Below are 15,307 nucleotides of genomic sequence, written 5' to 3' on the forward strand. Positions count from 1 at the left end.
CACTGGCCAAGGGTCTCCCTGTCCCAAAGCAATTGTGGGAGTAGTCTGTTTGAAAGAACGAGTCACCTTTTTATGTATGCATATGTGCTTTTATACAGGCTGTGACAAGCAATCCCAAAACCTAATTAGAGATTCAGAAGATGTCTCTGAAAAAGCTGTAAGAAACCTTCATGCATGGATGCTCAACTCTTAGATATACCTAAATGGACAGCTCAGATCTCCAACCTATCTTTGCGAGATCCTCATGGAATCCTTAATGCTGTTTCAGGTAAGCTGTATGGTGCTAGAAGTTGTAGTAATCTCATCAGTTTTGTAAACCACTTTTGAGGTTTTCTACAAATCAAGCAGTATATAATTTTTTATGAAATAACTAAAATAATAAACGAGGCAGATGAAATCTGGAACATTACTATTTGTGAGGTCCCTTTTTTATAACAATGCAAATGGGCGGATTTGTAGCTTTTTCTGTATATTTTTAGGTACATGAACAAACTTTCACACTAGGAACATTTCCAAACCATTCACCTTTCTTTTGCTCCATCTTGATGAGCAAATGCTTTTTGTCCTCAAATTGTCCGTAAAATACAGCAAACAAAAAAAGCAAAAAACCCACCCAATCTGACAAATGTGTCCTGATAGAAAAGTGCTATTTGTGCACCATGCAGAGATATGTAAGCTGTAAACTATCCTTGAAATGTCCTAGAAATGGAACACAGGCTCCAGAACACAACTTGAAAGCACCCCTGTAGAGAAGGAAAGACGCTACCCAACAAAGAGTTTGAGTTTTAAGTATTATATATTTATTGTTAACAAAAATACTCATAAATTTCCATCATATATAAGAAATATTAGGGCAAGCACAGCATTTCAGTCAAACAAGGGGCACTTTAAAACATGCCAGGTATACACAATCACATACAACATCCCCTTGTGGGGATGATCACAAAGAAAGCATTTCAGAGAATGAAGAATTCATCCCTTGTTGCTAATTCCCCATGGAAAATAAATAAATCATGGGGCATACCTTCATTTGCCCAGATATGTTTCTCTATATATTAACATCCCATATTCCTCAAGCTTAGCTTTACGGCTTCTTATCCTGTTCTAAAAGAAAGCATGTGGCGTGTACATTTCTCCCAGGTGCCAGAAATCCAGAGGCCACAAGCACCTGAGCTTCTCAGGAAAGGTCAGTGGCAGCTGAGAATGCCAATTTGTTTTTTGTCTCTAAGAACTGACAGCTGAATTAACAACACATCACAAAAGTTTGAAACAGGAAAGCAAAGCAACCTTATTCATCCTAATGGCTTGGAGACAAGCACATGAGACACCAGGAGTTTTGTAACAGACGGCATTCCTATTATTAAGAGAGCCATCAATGGACATGTTACAGGTAGGTAGCCATGTTGGTCTGCCATAGTCAAAACAAAATAAAAAATAAAAAAATCCTTCCAGTAGCACCTTAGAGACCAACTAAGTTTGTTCTTGGCATGAGCTTTCGTGTGCATGTATCTGAGGAAGTGTGCATGCACACGAAAGCTCATACCAAGAACAAACTTAGTTGGTCTCTAAGGTGCTACTGGAAGGATTTTTTTTATTTTTTATTTTGTTTTATCAATGGACATGGTCCTTTATAGGGTTAAGAGGAGCAAAAGAAAGAGGTCTCTACTCCAAGGAGCTTACAATCTAGACTTGCTTTGGAGGAGAGCAAAACCCATCCACGTTGGTGGTGGAAAGCTCTGAGGACCAGGCACTGCCAGACCCTGCACCATTATTTCATTCACATTAACTTGCAACAAACTGGTGCTATGCCTGCCTCAAAAGTATACAAATGCTGAACTTTGTTAATTCACGAAAAAAAGTGATCCACATTTAATGCCAAATGGATTTTAAATTCCCTGCAAATAGGTGGCAACACTGCAGATGAGTGACGTTTCATCTGAAATAGGCTTTCAAAAACCAGTCTGATCATATTTTCATCATTTTTATTTATTGAATTTATATGAAGCCTTTCTATCAAGGCATCCAAGGAGGTTTGTGGGTTAAGATATTAATACAAAGCAAAATAATCTCAGGTCTACTTCAGGAGCTGGTGGAATTAACACCCTGGCCTGGCCTTCTCCTCTTCTGCCTCCTCTCAGGGAACACTGGTCTTAAGTAGCCTCAGGAAAAGTAGAGGTGGGGTTGCCCCAACACACTTTAACCTTCACAGCACAATCCTATGTGTGTTTACACAGAAGGAAGTCTTCTTGAGTTCATTAGGGTTCCCTTCCCCGGTAAGTGTGCACCCTAAATTTACCCTCACTGCCAGAAGGGCCTTGTGGAAGGTAGCCTACTGCAGCTATAACTGTAAGGTGATTGTGTCTCAACTCTTGACATCCGTAGGGTGCAGAAGAGCAGTTGCAGGTATGAAAAGTGTACAGTGCACATGCAATTTTAGCTTATGTACTATAAGCAGGTGTGAGAATACGATCAAAACATCCAGTTCCAGAACCATAGCAGAGTTCTAACAGGCCAGGCTAGACTACATTTAGAACTAAGTAGACAGTAATCTTGATTCAAATAGGCAGTAGCTTACATCTCCTATTTTCCCTATTCCTGGATTCAAAAGAATTATATGAAAGTTTAAACTGGGCAAGCAACTATGCACATGCCATTCGCACCCATCCTGTGCGTACCAGGCGCATCTCCTTCTGCATCTTTCCTGTGTTTGGTAGGAAGACTTGGGAGCATTTGGCTGGACACACTTGCATACCTCCTTAAGATCGGAAACCATTCGATGTGGGAAGTCTGGGGGACGGGTGGGAGTGGGTAACACCTGCTGCACCAGTTTAAGCCCTTACATGTTCTTTTGAATGCATGCACAGCGCTCCTGTTAAGCAGTAAGCTGGTATAAAGAGAACACGCACCAGCAAGCCTGTGATAAGACACGGAGGTTAAAAAGACGGCATTGTGTTTGCAAACAAAAGAGCAATTCTGAAGATGTCAGGAGAATTACATTGGTGTCAAAGCCAGCATTTGAGCATGTGCCAGTTAGTTGCTTCTGAAAAAGCCATCCCTCAACTCAAATTGTTAAATTTGTGAGCTTGTTTTTTTTTTAAGGTACAGCTTGGTATACAGTAAGTCCACAACTTGCGCACATTTAACTTGTGTCCGTTCAGCTTTGACATATATGGGTGGAAAGCAGGATGGGCATCCAGGAGAAAAAAGCTTTGGCAATTCTACCCATCATTGCACCCAGTGTTTTGCCTATATGCAATTTTAGCTTTAGGTGCGATCCCCATTTAAGATGAGGGATTACTGCACTACTCTTATTAATATCCTAAAGAACTGAAGATGTAGTCTGACATGACCAAGTAGAAAAAATTAGCACGCTGGCCAGTGGTTTACCTTATCCAAAACATGCTTCTAGCAGGTTTAGCAAACTGATTTCAGTGCAACTTACTTTCAAAAGAATGCACTTATTTTTATGGACTGCAATATTACCAAATTCTGCTAGTTAACCCCTCTTAAAGGGCTGAAGTGGCTGACACCTGCCATAACTGCTTTTGCTACCCAACAGAAAAAGTTGATAAGTCCAGTGTTCTGGGTGGTGGTTTGCAAGCTTCAGAAGCAGGCATTGTTTTTTCCTATTTTTCCAGGTCCCTCCTTTTGTCAGTATCTACCCAGCTTTAGTACTCAGACCCCAAACCACAATAGCTAACTATGGCAAAGAATGTGGTCCGTTTACGGCTCTTAGATCCACATAGTGCATTTGCAGAAGTAAAGGGGGGGGGGAGAGAATATATTTGTAGATTGTTTTACCTTAAGTGCAATTATTTAAATGCAAAGCCTAAGTAACGTTTCCTGAGCATAAAAGGTTAAGGAAACAAATCTATGTGCACCTTGACTCCATCGAGCAAGACAGCCATTAAATTTCACCTGTGTGTATTTAAGGTGTTCACAGCTTCCAATACAGGGCGGGCAAGCAAGGTGCTGCGCTTCCAAGTGCACAGAGCAAAGCCTACTGCTAAACTGTCCTAATTTATATTCATCTTAATAGGGAACTCTCACCGATCTTCCCCAATAGTCATGCTAATGATTTTTTTTTTCTCTTTTCCTGTTTAATATGAAGGGAGCTAGAAGTGGTGTTTTCTCTTCCGTGACCTAGTCGTCCGAGGAAGAGGCGTCTGTTTGGGACGGCTTTGGCTATTCCCTGCCTTGGGTTCAGAAGGGTTCATTGGTGCTGCCACCTGGCTAGTGCTGGGAACCTGAACCTTGTTCAAAGTCTGAAGCTCGTCCTTGATTTTGGTCAAGGTCTGGCACATCTGGCTGACCTGCCCAGTCAGATCAGACATCCTCTGGCTGATCACATGCATGTTATTTGCCATGTCTCTGTGGATTGTTACCAGCTCTTGGCAGAACTGCCTGAAGAGCTCCGTCTGTTCAACGTGGGTGTCAAAGAGCTGGCGGTCAAAGCCAGAGATGGGTGGGCTTTGGGCATAGGGCCGAGGGGGCCTAAAGGAGGACTGGGAACATGGGTTTGGCTGCCTCGTTTCCTGCCTTTGGTTAATAACATCCGAGTGATCTGACAGAGAAGAAGAATGAAGGTACGATGAAGGTATGGGGAGAAGGTCAGCTTCTTCTGCGTGCCTCTGCAGTGATGAAAAGTGGTGTTGCCGCGAGGGGCCGGGCACCTCCACATCTTCGTCAGCTTGAAACAGAAACAGAAAACGCTAGATTATTTGCATGAATGTTTTCTTCTGACAATCTCTATTTCAATAAGTTGAGGAGAAGCAAGCATTCAACTTGGAATTTTGGTAAAATGCAGAAAGAGATTTTTTTAAAGAATAGACTATGGGGTTGATTCTTTTAATTTCTTGTGTAATGTAAACGTCCACTCACAAAATGCATTTTGCTTAGCATCCCTCTAAGATGACTGCTTTGAAGTCACTAGGTGCAAGATAAGCTATAGATTTTTCTTTGGGGCACAAAAATGCCAACAAAAAAAAACCTGAAATTATGCACTTCCTGAGATAAGAGGAGAGTTAATGGTAGACTTTCAAGTGTACACAACCACCACCATGACTGTCGCTTTATCAATTTAATCACATACTGATTTTATATTAAGAGCTTCCAAAGTCATTTCATTCAGCAGCAGCAATTGCAGAGAATCATTTCCTGCGAGGAGTCATCCACCATTAAGTAATCTTTGTCAATTTGTAAGGGACTAGTAATCCCAAAGCAGTCCATAGCTCAGTGGTGGGGCTCTAGCTTGCAAAAAGGTCCCAGGTACCATCCAATAAAGGATCTCAGTAGCAAGGCAAGGGGAGACCCCTGTCAGAATATTGGAAAGCCAATGGCAGCAGAAGAAGAGAACACTGGAAAGATGCCACTAGGCAGCTTCATGCAATGGCACAAGCCACTGTGGGTGTGCAGTAGGGATAGCCAGTATGGTGCCCCTCCAGATATTGCCCAAGCCAACGTGGCCAATCTTAAGGGATGCTGGGAGTTGGAGTCTAGCAACATCTAGAAGGCATCACACTGACATCCTCCACCCATTCCCTTGGTTTACAGGAAGCAGCTCTCAAGTGGTAACACCTACATTTCCAGTTTCTGCGCACACCAAAGCTCTTCCTTTTCAGGGACAAGAGGCGTCACCACTGTAAAAGGTGATTTAGTGCAGTATTTTGCATGCTTTTCCTTTTTATCAAATATAACCCAGAAGAGGAAGTTTAACACTAATGCAGAATAATAAAGCCAACAAACAGGAGATTGGCCATATCTCAGTGGATGTTTTATGGCAAAAATTTCTGTTGGAGTGGCCCAGTCCGGTCTAAGACTAAGCATGAGGCAATGGGTCATAGACCTCTCCCACTGCTTAAATATATTTGCCGTGTGGCTAGCTGAGCCTTATAAGCCTAGACCATAGTGCTGCCTGTTGAACAGGGAAAACTACAGAAGACCTTGCTGGTAAGTGCAGCCTATGCACTTACGGAACTTTCTTCAGGTTTAGTCTACTAGATTAAAGGCTGCAAGCCAGAAGCACAGTGCCAATCACTCGTTTCCACAAGAGCAATGAAAAATAGTTCTTACCCTACAATTGTAAAGGCTGTCCTGAATATCACAAATACCTGGTAAGATGTTAAAATGGACAAAACCCAAGCACCATTTTGCATATACAAGTGCCAGGGCTAGATCACATAATCACAAATGTGGAAATTCTTGATAGGAGATGAAGTACTGTATGACTCAAGTACACAAATTTGCCATAAAATTGGTGTTGGCAATCCCTTGAACATGGTACATGGGTGGAAAGATCAATGCCATTGCCCATACGAATTGCCCATGGATATGCCAACTCCACATGCTACTACCTTTGCGCAGTGTAGAAATATCCACATTTATGAGCCTGTGAACTCATCTAGTGACCCATATATTGGATTTATTAAGGATGAAGATTTGCTTCAAACGTTTGGTCTTCCCTTTCCCTCCGTCAATGTGTGCACACAACCTTCCAAGCATCTTCACATTTGCCATTCCACAGACCATGGGCACTGACAATACCTATCCCTCATTTGCTAACTTGACCGAAGTAGCACAGCTCATGCTAGTTCATTCAAGGTGCAGCTCCATACAATCTATTCCTAACCCAAGGCTGAGGGAGGAAACAGGGTGGAGAGAACCAAAGCGCAACAGGAAACGTCAACCAGAGATAACCGCTTCGCTAGCAGGGCAGGGCTGACCTTTTGTGCAATACATACAGTTCTTTGGTCAGAACTGATCTGTTCAGCAGGGGACCAGGGGGGAGGTAATACTTACAGCTGGTTGATGGGCTGTCAACCACGTCCAGATCCGCTCTCCGGAAGCCGTGCATCTGGCGTGACGAATGCAGCGTCGACTCGATGGCTCTCTCGTGGGCGGTCAGGACAATGGCCGAGGGCCTCCCCGGGCTGCTGGGACTGGAGAGGGACCTCTGCATGTATGCCAGTTTGTCTTTGGTCCTTCTCTTCATGTCGTCCCACCTGTGCTTAATATCTTTCACAGACCTGGGGACCTGGCTCACCGATGTGATTTTCCTGGCTATACTTTCCCAGATCTTGTCCCTGTCTGCGTGGGATAGACGTATCGTCTCCCTTCCAAACAGCCTGGCTTCGTTCCGAGTCACTTCCGTGACCAGAATGTCCAGCTCCTCCCTGGAGAACTTGGGCTTCCTCTTTCGTTCTGTCATGTTCCTTGAGTTCAATATCCCACAAAGCACAAATGGGTAAAAGGAAATCAATGTGAAGCACCAAAACCATTCCAAGCAAGATACACGACCAATTGTGCATTCGCTCCCAGCTTGCCGAGGTTTATCTCCTCTATTCACATAAAGCTTTCCACTTTTCCCCACTAAATGTAGAAAGTGCCAGATAATTTGTTTCTAAACTAGCAACCAATGGAGGCTTTTTTTGGGGGGGGGGATTAATAAACAGGTACATGTTCTTTTTTTTAAAAAAATGTAATCTTTCCACTTAAAACAGGTATTTGGAGGCTCTGTTCAATCATTCTTTCAAAAGAAAAAAAATTACAGCACATATTATTTGATACTGAATAAATTACATGGATTTACTTCTTTAAAAGATAGGTCATTGAGTTCCGCAATCCGATTGTGACTCAAGAACCTTTAAAATGGGTATTACCAACAGTTTCTCTCAGTTAATTCCTCCCTTTTTTGTATTTGCTGAAGATATCACCAGTGGATTTTAATAAGTAAAAGGGACTGAGACAAAGCAGAAACAAATGAAGAGTGGGATACTAAGAGGAACCAAACCTACAACTTGGCTTGGGAGAAGGGACTGGGAAAACAGTAGACAACTTTGCGAGAGCTCCTGCAGAAAGCATTCCTACTATACACACACACGCACCCTAAAATATTTTGCAATTTTTTTGTTGCAGGCTGACACCAGAACTTCCATCAGCTATCTCAGGACCATCTCACACTACAAATTTACCAGGTACCCATGATATTTCTGCTACATCCTATTACCTTGCATGCTACATATGTACCTTTTCCCCCTCCATGGATCCAACTGAGACTTCCCATCCATGCATACATGGCAAATACTCAGCAAAACAAACAAGCAAAACCTCCTCTTATGCACACAAAAGTGAAAAGAATAGGATAAACGCACATGAATTATTCATATAATCCATATGTTTTAATTCTAGTGGCCTTGGGTAACCTGCTGTGCTCTATTTGGTCTAAAGGACAACTTTTATGCATGTTGTTGAATCTAAATCTCAGCTATAACCATTAGTTTTAAAGGAAACTGCAACCACACTGCACTCCTAAACCTCGTTATTCAGAAGCACATTGTGCAGAGTTCAATGGGGATTACTCCCTAGTGCTTAGGACTGCAGCCTCAGTGTGGTTATTAATTTTTTTCTTGAGCTATATATTTCTTTAAAATCTGAACTGCAACAGAAATCATGGGGAGGGCAGGGGGCACCCAGCCCTGTTAGCTACTGTTTTTAACAGGGCTCTGTATGTTATGTCAGAGCTATCTTTTCCACTTATTTTATGGTTTCAGCACTCTGGATCACCCTTGCAAGCCATAAAATAACTGTTCTATTTATTTAAAAAATTCTGTATACCCTTTCCCCCACTTCCTGCAAAAGGAGTTGCTTAAAGCAGCTTACAAACAAAAGCAGCAACGATCCAATACAAATTACCAAGCTAAAACACAGCAGCAAAAATCAAGAACAGAAACATCCATGATGACCCATTAACCATCTCGTATCTGAGTAATTCTTAGGAAGAGAACCATCTCAAATGGTGTAGCTGTGTGCAGTGATCACTGAAATACTGCAACCTGGTCTGATGCTGAAAGGCAGTGGATGGCCTTCTTGTTCGCCTTTGCTAGTGCAAAAGAAGCACATTGCACTTCTCCACCCTCATCAGAGCTGCTCAGCTGCGGAGAATATGAGCGCCCTCTCTCCCATCTCAGTGGAGATTTCACTTTATGTATGTCCAATCTATCCTTCCATGGCTTTGGTGGTAGAAGCATCCCCAAAAGGAAAGATAGGAAAGTACAGCCAGCTACAACAGGAGAACATCTGAGAGCACGAAAGTGACAGGGCAGCAAGCTAAGAAGGGGGGTCAAAGTGCCTTCACACTCTGCAGCGAAGTTCAGACAACACCAATGCTTATGCCACTTAAATAAGTTTGTACATAGCCTACAAATGGATTTAAAAATACCAGACTGGTTTTTGAAGCAAGGTGCAGGTGGCGCCCTGACTTCTCCTGTCTTCTAGAGCAGTGTTCCCCAACCTTGGGCCTCCAGCTGTTTTTGGACTACAGCTCCCATCATCCCTAGCTAGCAAGGCCAGTGGTAAGGGATGATGGGAGTTGTAGGCCAAAAACAGCTGGAGGCCCAAGGTTGGGAAACACTGTTCTAGAGGACATGGTCACCTCAATGGTCCAACACCTCGACCTGCCATCTGAAGCTGCCTAAGGGTATTAGTGTTATGACATCTTTTTCAGCTGAAAAATAAACTAATAAACACTCTTCAGTTCTCTGCTTCGTCAATACACTCTACTATCCTTGAGTGTTTTGCAGCTTTCCTTTCTGTGTCGTCTGCAAATTGAATGAGCAGAACACTAGATAAAGGAATTCCCTTAGAAAACGTACAAGACAGCTTCTTGTACATTTCTTGTGTCAGCTTAACTGCCCTATTTAGAGTTTCATCCATCCATCCATCCATCCATCCGTTCTTTTCTTTTCTTTTTAAGTTCAAGAGCAAGAGATCCGCCAGCAGCAAATTACAGGACAATCAAAACAGGACACAACACCTAATTAGCTGATAGTATTCATGGCCAGGAGCCATTAGTGTAAATGGTTGTTGGGTAGGCCTTTTAAAAATAATAGAAATTTTTAAAAGCTTTCAAGGAGAACAGGGAACAAGTTTAACAGCAGCAGCGCATAAAACCCGCAATGTATAGAAATAATCTTTGGAATGGGGAAGAGTAATAGCTCATTGGTAGAGCAAGGACCAAGGGACGCGGGTGGCGCTGTGGTCTAAACCACTGAGCCTAGGGCTTGCTGATCAGAAGGTTGGCGGTTCGAATCACCGCGATGGGGTGAGCTCCCATTGCTCGGTCCCAGCTCCTGTCCACCTAGCAGTTCGAAAGCACGTCAAAAGTGCAAGTCGATAAATAGGTACCGCTCCGGCAGGAAGGTAAACGGCGTTTCCGTGTGCTGCTCTGGTTTCGCCAGAAGCGGCTTTGTCATGCTGGCCACATGACCTGGAAGCTGTACGCCGGCTCCCTCAGCCAGTAATGCGAGATGAGCGCCGCAACCCCAGAGTCGGACATGACTGGACCTAATGGTCAGGGGTCCCTTTACCTTTACCTTTAGAGCAAGGACCACGGTTCAATCTCCAGGTAGGGCTGGAACAGCTGCTGACTAGAGAGCTGCTGCTATAGATTATGAATTCTGCAAGCGATTCAGCACCTATAGCAGGGGTGGGGAACCTGATGTGGTCAACAAGCCAAATCCTTATCACCCCTACCCCTTGCAGGTCACATTTGACATGTGAGTAGGGCTGCCCACCTATCCAAGTTCTTTTATACTGTAATTTTATGTTCTGAACCACCCTGAGATCTACAGGGCATTATACTTCTGTTATTACTACTGCTAATTTTATTTGATGCATTGCAGGGAGTTGGACTAGACGTCCCTTCCAACTCTGCAGTTCTATGATCCCTGGATGTCACGGTGATGCACTATAAGCACCCAATAATAATCACATGGCACTTGATGTTGGCAGACTGGGTGTGGGGATAAATGAGGGCGTAAGATCAACAAAGACCCATCTAGTCTAGTGGCCAACCAGCCGCCCAAGATGCAGCACAATGAGGACAGAATATGATCATTGACGAGAGTGTATATTTTGGGGGGAGGGGTGTAGGAAAGTAGGGGGAAATGGAATGGAGTTACCCAGAAAAAGGTAAGGCTGGGTAGGGCAAAAGCACTCCACACTGCAGCACTGTGTTATGGCTACTGTTTGTAATGCTCATATAACATCTAGATGGCTTGCCCTTTTCTTTTCCGCAAGTATATAATCAACTTGTTAAATTCCCAGCTGGATTGCTTTGCACAGCTAGATTAATAATACTTTGGCCTCATTTAGATTCACCTATAACACAATTAAGTCACAAACTAAGCAATGTATAGAAGGGGGAAACACAATATATGTGCATGGATTTAAAAAGGAAGGAAAATTCAACACCATTATTAGTGTCTTCAAACTGTTTTAAGTTCTGTTGCTATAGAGCCAAGTTTGTAAGTAGCACACACAAACATAAACACACACACACACACACACACACACACCTGTCTCTCTCAAAAGCTGTCCTTTAGGGAATGAGAAAGCAGGAACACCTTAAAATAGGTTAACATGTTCTGTATCCATGAGCAGAGTGGAAAAGGAATTTAAAATGAAATAGGAACAAACAGATCACAACGGTCAGTGACAGGCAATAAGAAAAAAATTATTGTGGGTGTTCCTAGCTTTGCAGATGCACCAAACACACTAATGAATTCTATTTTTCCAGTTGTGCCTTTATAACCAACGAAGAAGACAACAAATTTCAATAAACAAGCAAGTCCAAACAAAGTGGCTTAGGGAGAATTTTTCCTTTTTCTTGATTTGCCAATGGCAACCCCCCCCCCCCACACAAGCCAACAAATTTTGTTAAAAACACAGAAAAGCAAATAATAAAGAAGCAATGAACCACTTTGGGAGGAGTCAATGTTGATCCAAGTTCTTCTCTTTGCTGCAAATGTAGCCTGACTACTCAAATGCCAAAGCATATCAGAAAACGGAAGTGTGTGTCTCTTGTGAGAATGCAGAGTGATAAAATCAGAAAGCAAAAGCTTCAGGCAGGCGGCAGTTATTTCCAAAGCATTAACCACAAAGAATGTAAGTAACATGCACCGTTCCTCCCCTGGGCCTTAAATCCCACGGGAGGAAGTGGGAGGTGAAACAGACAAGACCTAGACTCACCTCATCCAGTTTGACGTAGTCTCATCGGTCCCATCTATGGATTTGTAGCGGTTGTTCTTATCAACAATCTGGAGAGAGAGGAAAGGTGAGGGAGGAGGCTACACAAGCACAAGAAAGATACGTAGCAATTTACTTTCAATTCTAGGCATCACTTCTAAGTTATCTCTTGGGCAGTACAGTCACACCTCAGGTTGTGTTCACTGCGGGTTGCGTTCGGCACGGGTTACGAACGCGCCGAACCCGGAAGTACTGGAACAGGTTACTTCCAGGTTCGGCGCTTTGCGCATGCGCAGAAGCGCCAAATCGCGCCGCGCGTGTGCGCAGATTCGGCGCTTCAGGTTGCAGACCTTTCAGGTGGCGAACGGGGCTCCGGAACGGATCCCGATCGCAACCAGAGGTACCACTGTATTACCATTTAGCTTGGGAGAGAACTGGGAGACAGCCTACAGAAGAACTAAATAAAAAAAGTTCTTTCCAGTAGCACCTTAGAGACCAACTGAGTTTGTTCTTGGTATGAGCTTTCGTGTGCATGCACACTTCTTCAGATACACTGAAATATACACTGAAATATACACTTCTTCAGATATACTTCTTCAGATACACTTCAGATACAGAAGAACTGTTTGCTTCCAAGGGACTCATTAAAGTCTGCTTCAATAGTAAAAAAAAAAACTTGCTCTAGACTTCTAGTACAGTCGTAACTTGGAAGTCGAACGGAATCCGCTCCGGAAGTCCGTTCAACTTCCAAAACCAAATTGCAGCTTCTGATTGGCTGCAGGAAGCTCCTGTAGCCAATCAGAAGCCCCGCTGGACGTTCGGCTTCCAAAAATAGTTCACAAACTGGAACAGTCACTTCTGGGTTTGTGACATTCGGGAACCAAAACATTCGGGAACTAAGCTGTTCGAAAAGCAAGGTACAAACTGTATTCCATTGTAGTCTGCACTTTAAGCCTGGCTGCAAGCAGGAAGTGCTCCTTTTGTAACTGAGCCACGAAGACACATTTTCTTAGCTCAAGTTTTGAAGAACTGAACTCAATGGTTCCTCCACAGCCACACCACTGAGATACTTACCAGCCAAGAGAAGAATCCTGCAGACTTGTCCTGACTGGAGAGCTTCCCTTCATATGGTCCAAAAATACGACCTTTTGGGATAACTTCGTTCACGCAGCGCACATCCCGCTCTCCACTGGGCTCTTTCACCACTTCCATGCCAGGTGGAACAGTCATAGCAGCTCGGTCAGGGATGCCAATGGGGACTGGAGCATCCGACACAAAGACGGGCGGGCCATGGTTTGGACATTCATCCACAAAATACTCCTGGCAGGACTCACAGACTGTAGGACAAAAGGAAAGAAGAATTTATTCTGGGGCAAAGAATACCATCAAAGGGATGCAACTATTTTTCGTAGGTTCTGATTGTCACATCAAACTTGCTGGCAAGGTAGAACTTCTCATCAAAATTCTAAGCTTTGGCAAGTTTCGCAGACTGCTTTGTGAAAGCAGTTTCCAGCCCTGAAAAACCTATGCTGCCCAGAGACTTGGGAAGAGGCGAGTGTGCAGTCCCTGACTGTCCCTGTCCCTGAAGACAGCTGGCAAAGTAACTTTAGCTAAGCCCTGATGTTTACCTTGGAAGCCAAACGCCTTGGCTCCCGAACAAATCAGCTCCAGAACGATCAAAACCCGTGAGTGTTCTGGTTTTCGAACGATTTTTGGAAGCTGAATGACCAGCGTGGCTTCTGTGGCTACCGATTGGCTGCAGGACGCTCCTGCAGCCAATCGGAAGCTGCGCTTCGGTTTTTGAACTGTTCCGGGAATCTGTTCGAAAACCAAGGTACCACTTTAAAGGTTTTCCTAGAAGGTATATTTCACAGAATCATACAGGGGGAAATAATAAAGCATCTTCTAATCCACCCACTGTCGCAAAGCAGCATTTATAATTTTTGCCCACAAATTGACCTCTGTAATCCAGACCAAATTCATCTGCTTGGCCCTCCAGCTGTAGCGAACACCGGAGAGACATCGCTGTGAGGATGAGCTGCATCAGCTCTCCTTACCAAGAGTTGGGGCAGAGAGAGGGGAGCACACCTTCATCTGTGGCTGCCTGCAGGGGCCCTTGGCACCAGAAGATTTTGTAAAACGTGGCACTTGCTGCTTGCTGGATGAGGTAAGGCATTCCCCATAGCCTTTCCTTTCCAGGAGCGGATACACTTAACCACTTCCTAGGTAACATGTCCTTTAAAACTTCCTGCATTGCAGTTCATCGTAGTGTAGAGGCCCACAGCCAACTTAACACAATCCTGCAACTGCTCAGAAATCCATGCCAGTGAGCAGGGGAGATGGCAGGAGGGCATGGCAACCCTTTGCCCCAGGTCACTGGCTTTCAATACCGTTAGAATTTCCCTGGGAGAATTTTTTTTAATGGTTGCCACAACTAGAGAGACGGAATCTAGGGTGAAATGGACGTCTTCTGTTAAAGGGGGGATTTATTTCCCTTTAAGAGGATTCGTTATGATTCTCCTCCCAGATGTAGGTGGGCAAAATATAGTCCGCCAAACTGACCAGCAACCAAGCCAATGTCACCTCACTTCCTCTAAGCATAAAAGTCAAGAGTACAAATGATGAGCAGGGAGGGAGAGGCATAATTTCAGAGAAGTGTGGCTTAAGTGAAGGGGGTGGTGATTTCTTAATAGTAAGAGCAGTTTAACAATGGAACCAATTGCCTGGGAGAGGGGTGGGCTCTGCCTTGCTGGATTTGCACCCATTTGCTCTGGATTTCCTGAGTCAAGCAGGGAGCTGGACCCCAATAAGATCCCCTCCAAATGTATGAGTCTGTGAAAGTGAGACTAGTATATAATTATCTGGCAGGATGAATGTACCCTCTTGCTTTTCATTATTCAGCCAGTATGGACTACAGATTTCAGGCACTGGAAATGTACACATTTAAGCAAAAACAACAAGTAACCAAAGTTTTGCAGCATCCCTTGCCAAGGATCCACCATGACATCCCCCGAGAAACTGTGATGTTGGGAACAGCACCAAGAATAGAGCGCTTCTGCAAATTAAAATAAAAGCTAGCTACATTATTGAGTTATGTCCCTCCTGATAAAGTATATTTAGCTCCTTCATGGTTGGGCTCTGCTGTTCCCTAGAAAGATTAAGAGCATATTTCTATTCATGTCGGCTAGTGTTACATGTAGGAGAGGACAGGAGGCATTTCTCCGCTGTGCAACACAAATCTTGTATACAAAACAAAACTGTATTGTTCTGCTGCCCGGTTGTT

At 43.7% G+C, this 15,307-nt stretch overlaps 2 protein-coding genes across 3 annotated transcripts in view; both read right to left on the bottom strand.

Moving 5' to 3' along the window:
* PRDM11 (PR/SET domain 11) overlaps nt 1-15,307 on the bottom strand; it is a 42,812-nt gene that overhangs the window by 12,241 nt on the left and 15,264 nt on the right. For both annotated transcript variants that reach the window (XM_033149379.1, XM_033149390.1), the window contains exons 4-5: nt 13,099-13,361; nt 12,028-12,095 (exon numbers count right to left, since the gene is read on the bottom strand). In XM_033149379.1, coding sequence (XP_033005270.1) covers nt 12,028-12,095; nt 13,099-13,361 — 331 coding nt within the window. The remainder of the gene's footprint in view (nt 1-12,027; nt 12,096-13,098; nt 13,362-15,307) is intronic.
* LOC117046880 (myb-related transcription factor, partner of profilin-like) lies at nt 1,612-7,322 on the bottom strand. The gene is given in 3 exon segments (XM_033149404.1): nt 1,612-4,690; nt 6,799-7,243; nt 7,245-7,322. Coding segments are annotated over 3 exon segments (1,083 nt in total). The 5' UTR covers nt 7,308-7,322; the 3' UTR covers nt 1,612-4,115.

The sequence above is a fragment of the Lacerta agilis genome, chromosome 1, assembly GCF_009819535.1.
Source record: "Lacerta agilis isolate rLacAgi1 chromosome 1, rLacAgi1.pri, whole genome shotgun sequence".
Classification (NCBI taxonomy): Eukaryota; Metazoa; Chordata; class Lepidosauria; order Squamata; family Lacertidae; genus Lacerta; species Lacerta agilis.